Source organism: Notothenia coriiceps, unplaced genomic scaffold (genome assembly GCF_000735185.1).
Source record: "Notothenia coriiceps isolate Sejong01 unplaced genomic scaffold, NC01 NC01_scaffold00025599, whole genome shotgun sequence".
NCBI classification, from domain to species: domain Eukaryota; kingdom Metazoa; phylum Chordata; class Actinopteri; order Perciformes; family Nototheniidae; genus Notothenia; species Notothenia coriiceps.
Genome location: NW_011358300.1, coordinates 98 through 6,159, shown reverse-complemented (window position 1 = coordinate 6,159; position 6,062 = coordinate 98). Strand labels below are relative to the sequence as shown.

General features: G+C 41.0%; 1 protein-coding gene and 1 long non-coding RNA gene across 2 annotated transcripts; one reads left to right on the top strand and one right to left on the bottom strand.

Annotated features, from left to right (window-relative positions):
• Positions 1–880: 880 nt before the first annotated feature.
• Positions 881–1,619, bottom strand: LOC104956218 (uncharacterized). Its single transcript, XR_799522.1, has 3 exons — positions 1,425–1,619; positions 1,298–1,328; positions 881–988 (listed from the first exon to the last, which is right to left on the bottom strand). It is a non-coding gene; the product is annotated as an uncharacterized lncRNA (long non-coding RNA).
• Positions 1,620–1,703: 84 nt separating this feature from the next.
• On the top strand, positions 1,704–4,745 carry LOC104956219 (choline dehydrogenase, mitochondrial-like; the record flags this gene model as incomplete). Its single annotated transcript, XM_010783689.1, has 3 exons — positions 1,704–1,753; positions 3,570–4,005; positions 4,515–4,745. Coding segments are annotated over exons 2-3 (638 nt in total), but the record flags the coding sequence as incomplete, so codon positions are not given.
• Between the last annotated feature and the right edge of the window lie 1,317 nt (positions 4,746–6,062).

Here is a 6,062-nt window from a genome sequence, read left to right as displayed (position 1 = left end):
ATCCTATCATTTCTTTAAACAACCTACTGCTTTTGACAGACTGGCATGGATTCTATCATATGTTTGTGCCACTAAATATGTTTTGTTTCCCTCTGAGCACCAACCGGAAGATTCTTGCTCTCAAACTTTGTGCGAATGAGCTCGTTACTGGTCAGTCTGACAGCCATACAGCGAGGGAGGAACACGACACAAGTCACACACTCAATAGCAGCATCATCTGGTGTCCGTTCTGCCGATCTGCTTCAGAAATCAGGCTTGTTGGTGAGCTCGGAGCAGCCACACAAACAAAGGTGTTGCGCTCAGTAAAAAGACTCTGGGTGCTGGGATTATTTCTGGAGGCGGCGGCTTCGAAAGGCATCTGCTCTGTTCTCATTGGAAACGATTGAAAACTAAATCTGGCTCAGAAAAAGGCTCTTTGTGGACACGTCCATTAGGAGAAACACAGTGCCATTTTTTTAATGATTAAGATAACACAATAATAATGTGCCAAAAGTTTAACACATGCAATTGAGTTGAGATCTTCACCAGCTCTGGAACTCCCTCCCCCAAGACCTCCGTGAGTCTGATTCCCTCACCCTGTTCCAGTCCCGTCTCAAAACCCACCTCTTCAACTCTGCTTAGCCTTAAACCCGCCCCTCCCCCCTCTGAATCAACATCCTCCTGACTGCTTTTCGGTTTTTGTTTTGTTTTTGTTTTTGTTTGTGTTTTTGTTCTTGTTTTGTTTGTCGACCTGACTCATAATGTAAAGCGTCTTTGGGTCTAGAAAAGCGCTATATAAATCCCATTTATTATTATTATTATTATTACAACGTCAACAACGTCAAGGGATTTTACAAGTTTGCATTTAGAAAAAATAAGCAGATTTGTCTCCTACCATCAACACTGATTGCCCAGCTTATGTTTATCATATCATTTGCTCCATCTGTCACCAACTCCCCTCTCAGTTCCTTCAGGGAGGATGGAGAGAAATCACTTTCTGGAGGTGCCACTGGAACAAGAAACCATTGCGATTACCCTCCTCTTTTTTTTTACAACGTATTCATTCATTATTCCTTACGTCCTAATTTGGTGGGTTAACATTCCTTTTGTGTGATCCTGACTCATGATGTCCCAAAAGAGTTGTAAGCTTTGGAGAGTCAAATTAAATTAACAGTCAAATCTTCTAAGACTGCAGTGGCATACAACTAGCACTGTTTTTGATATCATCCACTATAGTGGCTTGAAAAACAACATTATATTATTAACATTTGAGGTCAGAATCCTCATCCATAGAATGAAAAAAATGTATAAACCATACCATGACTTTCATGTTTACGGCATTCGACTTTCTGCAAAGAAATTCCAGATATAGACCACTGACATGTACACATAAAGATAAACTCATAAACGATTTATGCATTAGCCATTAGAAGTCGATAACTTACAATTTCTTGTGATGTTACCTGTGCCGCCACAAAGAAGAAACAAATCATTGTGGCTCCCCACATCATCAACAGCAGGTTGGACCTTAAAAACAATCAAAACAAAAAGGAGGAGATTTGAATTAAAATAAATAAATGGAAAAAATTGGTGATATTACACTTGTAAAGTGCTCAGCATCTGACTGTCAAGCCGCCGTGCGTTGCTGGGTGATCCCGTCGGTGTCAGTGACACGCAGGTTATAAATACAGCCCGCAAGCCCCGCCTACCGCCAGCAGCTATTTTTTTTTTTTTGGCTGGAGTTAAATCGGTTCCAGTCTCCTGTTTCATCGAGGTAAGGTTTTCTTTTCTACTCCTCCATTCAGTTATTCGCGTCTGTGTTGACATTCCCCTACTCGTTATTCTGTAAAGTTACATTCAGTTTTCTCTGCAACACCTTAAAGTTAAACTGCACACGACCTAATGTAACGGTTCTTAAGTCCTGCAGAAAGCCTCAACATTTCTGTCAACATCTACTAAGTGCCTCTGAAGATTTCCAAAACACTTATGCATTTTCAAGTGTTTGAAACGTGTTTATATCAAGCACATGTGTCTAAAAAGATCTGTAGACCTTTGACTGTTAAACTGATAAGCTAACGGTTGCGAAATGTCCTTCATCCTAAACATTTAGGCTGATTCAGACAAGCCAAAAACAAGTTACTCGAACTTGGGGACATTGTGTTTTTTCCACATGTTGTCAATGTTTTAGTGTATATTTATTTCGGCTGTTTATCGACTTAGAAGTGTTGTTGACTTTGCTGCAGTCACTAAAACTGCTAGTGAGTGGTTGCTGGTTTATTGACAGTCCTCCTGACCTACTTATCTGCATTGTCCTGAATGAGAAGACCTAACACTCTCTCTTTGAACTAAACGCACTATGGAATAGCCTTCCAATAAAAGATTTACAAGAACATAAAGTTTATTGGAGCCTTTGCTTTGTAATAGGGGCGGATCACATGTTTTGGTGGGGTGGCCAATCTGGGGCACAGACTCAGAGCAAGGTGGCACATTTAAAGGTCTCCTCGTCAATATTTTATAGGTCTCAGATACAAAACATGTCTCTGAAGTGTTTGGCTCCAAATACCAAACAGATCATGCATTGTAGCATCCCATAATCCCCTCTTTTTTAGCCCTGTTTCAAAAGTGCTGATTCTCTGTCTGTTACTTTAGATGAAAATAAGGAGCCACTCCCCACGCCCCTCTGAGAGATATTTGGTTAAAAAGAACACAATGGTGCTCTAGGAAGAGATTTAGGTGATACGGTGGGGGGTTTACCTTGGTTGGTTATTGGCTAATGGTTACACAAGCCAAAACATCGTTATGACATCATAAAGTATCCAAAATCTGATCAGCTCATTTTCAGGCAGGTTTCTATAGAAATGGATCAGGACAAAAAATGAGCGAAGTTTTTTTCCTGAACCGTTCAGAATTTCTTTACAAAGAGGGGACACATGTTTATGTATAAAAGACAGGAAAAGGTGGATTTTTCATAATAGGTGACCTTTAAATCACTTTAAAAAGTAAAACTGTAAAAATGACAGCCCTACTCTATAAAAATACATTATTAGCAGCACAAATGCAAAAGAAGCATATACACGACACTACACAGTTTTAAAGATCCAGACAGGGGTGTTGCTTGGACCTAGTAACATCGGGGGCTTAGCCCAGCCCGACAGTTGTACATTCCAAAATATATACTGTATCTATAGAGTATGTTTTTAATCTGTAATTAATGTTGTGTTTTATATATTTTGAAGTGTGTTGTTTTAATTATGATTTTTTACTCTGAAAAGTGTCTCTCTATGATAGAGCAGCATTTGGTACATTAAGGAGAGAAACTTTAACATCTCTCCTCAAAAACAGCAAATGATCAAAAATAACTGCCTCCAAGTGAAGTATTTCTAGTTGAGTTGAGATAAAAAAAAAAGGTCAAGGTGTGACTGGAGAAGAAATGTCAGCCAAACGCATATCTGTAACCCACACTTTGCATACTTAGAGAGCCAGTAAACAAATGAGCACATTTATCCACATCTCAACGCCAGATGTATTTCACCCTGTTCCAGCTTTCCCCCTCAAGTGAATCCTTTAATGTCTGTTCTTCTGATTTACAGTGAATGAAGAAACCCCTCCCACAACCAGGATGTTGTTTTTGGCAATGTCAGGCCAAACTGGGGCCCGGCGAGTTGTAACTGCGGCTCGAGGGAGATTTACGAAGGATGGCAGGTGCCTGTTTACATGTTGGCCAGAACTTGTTTACAGGAATAGTAACCAGTACTCGTCCAACCATCACAGATGTTTAAATACCACAGCTGCTCACTGGAACGCTTCGTCATCACCAACAGCCAATCAGAAAACCCCTTCCTACAGTTATATCGTTGTTGGGGCAGGGTCAGCGGGCTGCGTCCTCGCCAACCGTCTCAGTGAGGACGCCCATGAGTCCGTGCTGCAGCTGGAGGCTGGGCCTAAGGACATGCTTCTAGGCATCAAAAGACTCTCATGGAAGATCCACATGCCAGCTGCACTGACCTACAACCTCTGCGATGACAAGTACAGTAGTTAATTATTTCACATGGACTAATCTATAAAACAGATTTATTTGCCTTTTCATTACTGCTCTCTTTTTTTTCTTTTTAAGTGTGTGCAAACATGAGTAAATTCAACACAAAGGTAGAAAACATGACACTTTTTGACTTGATGTGATTTCCTTTTTAACCAAAACATCAGTCCTTTAAAATACTTTTTTGCAAAATTATGTTATACAGTTTTCTCAACTAACAGTTTAGTAAATATGAAAGCGGAAAATCGGCCCATTCCAGAAAAAAAATAGTTATTACTGAATAAAATAAAATAAATGCACAATAAGGCAAATATAGATTTATAACATTGTTTGAATAAATAAAAAATGGACAAGTAATTTTAACAAATCATCTACTGTAGGTGTCACATTGTGATCAATGCAGCATTTTGATAACTTTCTCAATATAGTAAAATGTTATTAAACTGTTAAACTGGTTCCATTTTGATGGCATGCTTTATTTCTTCACGTTTCTCCTCAGGTATAACTGGTACTACCACACTGAACATCAGGCTAACATGGACAACCGGGTGTTGTACTGGCCGAGGGGCCGTGTCTGGGGCGGGTCCTCTTCACTTAACGCCATGGTGTACATCCGCGGACACGCTGAAGACTACAACCGCTGGCAGAGGGAGGGGGCCGAGGGCTGGGACTACGAACACTGTCTGCCTTACTTTAGGAAAGCTCAGTGTCATGAGCTGGGAGAAAACAGGTACAAAACAAAACTCCCTTGTCCGTCCGTCCGTCCGTCCGTCCGTCCCTCCGTCCGTACACATTTTATTTTTTTGATGTATAAACATGGATAGTAGGGAGCCCTAACTCTGGCAGTGCTAATGCTTCAATGCCACAGACTCACTTGGCTTCAAAATGCATCCTGGGTGGCAACTAATTTAAAGGAAATGTGCAGTGGCACAAGGATCCCTCGTCACGCAGAACCTGGTCGCATGAGTTTCAAAGGTTACATTTAATGCGTCAGATCTAACTTTGGCACATGCGAATTAATAATAAAGACTTGTGTGGTCTGTAAACAAATAGAACAGTAGATATCAGAAAAGCCATGCATCTTTCCTGGTGTTATTGTAAAAGATAATCAGGTTGTCTGTAGTTTGGTTTGCGTGTGACTGTAACTAGGCTTGTTTGAGATGAGCTGCAGACGAGAATAGCCGATTGCAGCCGGGGGAGGTCTCAAAAGGCTCGCCTGAAGTCGGATAGCTCGGAGTCGGCTTGACTCGGTTTGCATTTATAAAGAATGCACAAATGTGTTTAATCTTTAATGTCAGATGTGTACTAAGTAAATACATTTGTTCCTGCTCAAGATTAGATTCAACTTTATTGTTATTGCACATATTACAGGTACTGAGACAACGAAATGCAGTTTAGCTTCCAACCAGGAGTGCAACAAGCAGTAAAGTGAAAAGTAATGTACACAATCTACAGAATAAAATATAGAATGAATTGAATGATGAATAAACAGTGAGGAGGGGTATTAATATACACAGCAGCCTGTGAGCAGTATGAACAGTGTGTATGAATATGCTAAGATATATAAAGTATGAAAACGGTAAGCAGTGCAAGTATAGTATAAAATATATAGATATTAATTTCATGATGATAAACATTGTGGAACAATGATGAAAAATGTGAATGGAAGTGGCGACGTAAAACTGACACAAAACAACAGCAAACTTTTGCCGAGCCAATTGGAGAGTTTCATCAGCAGCAAGGGGTAAAAACCACCAATGAGCGCTCAGCCCGAGATAGCAGCGAGTCGTTTCCCATCAAGCATTTTGCTTCCGCAGCCCGTGGAGAGGAACTGCGCCGCCGCGCCTCGCTCTCAAGGCTGCGGGCGTCTTTCAACGTCTCATGTAGGCGAGCCTCCAGAGCAAGTCGGACAAAATGACTAACCATCATGCAACGCACTAGCAAGACGTTGATCGCAATTGCGCAGGTCTGCGTCGGTCTCGCTTGTCTCAAACAAGCCTAGTGTGTCTGTGAGGCCCCGCCCCCGCACGCAGATGAGAGAGAGAGA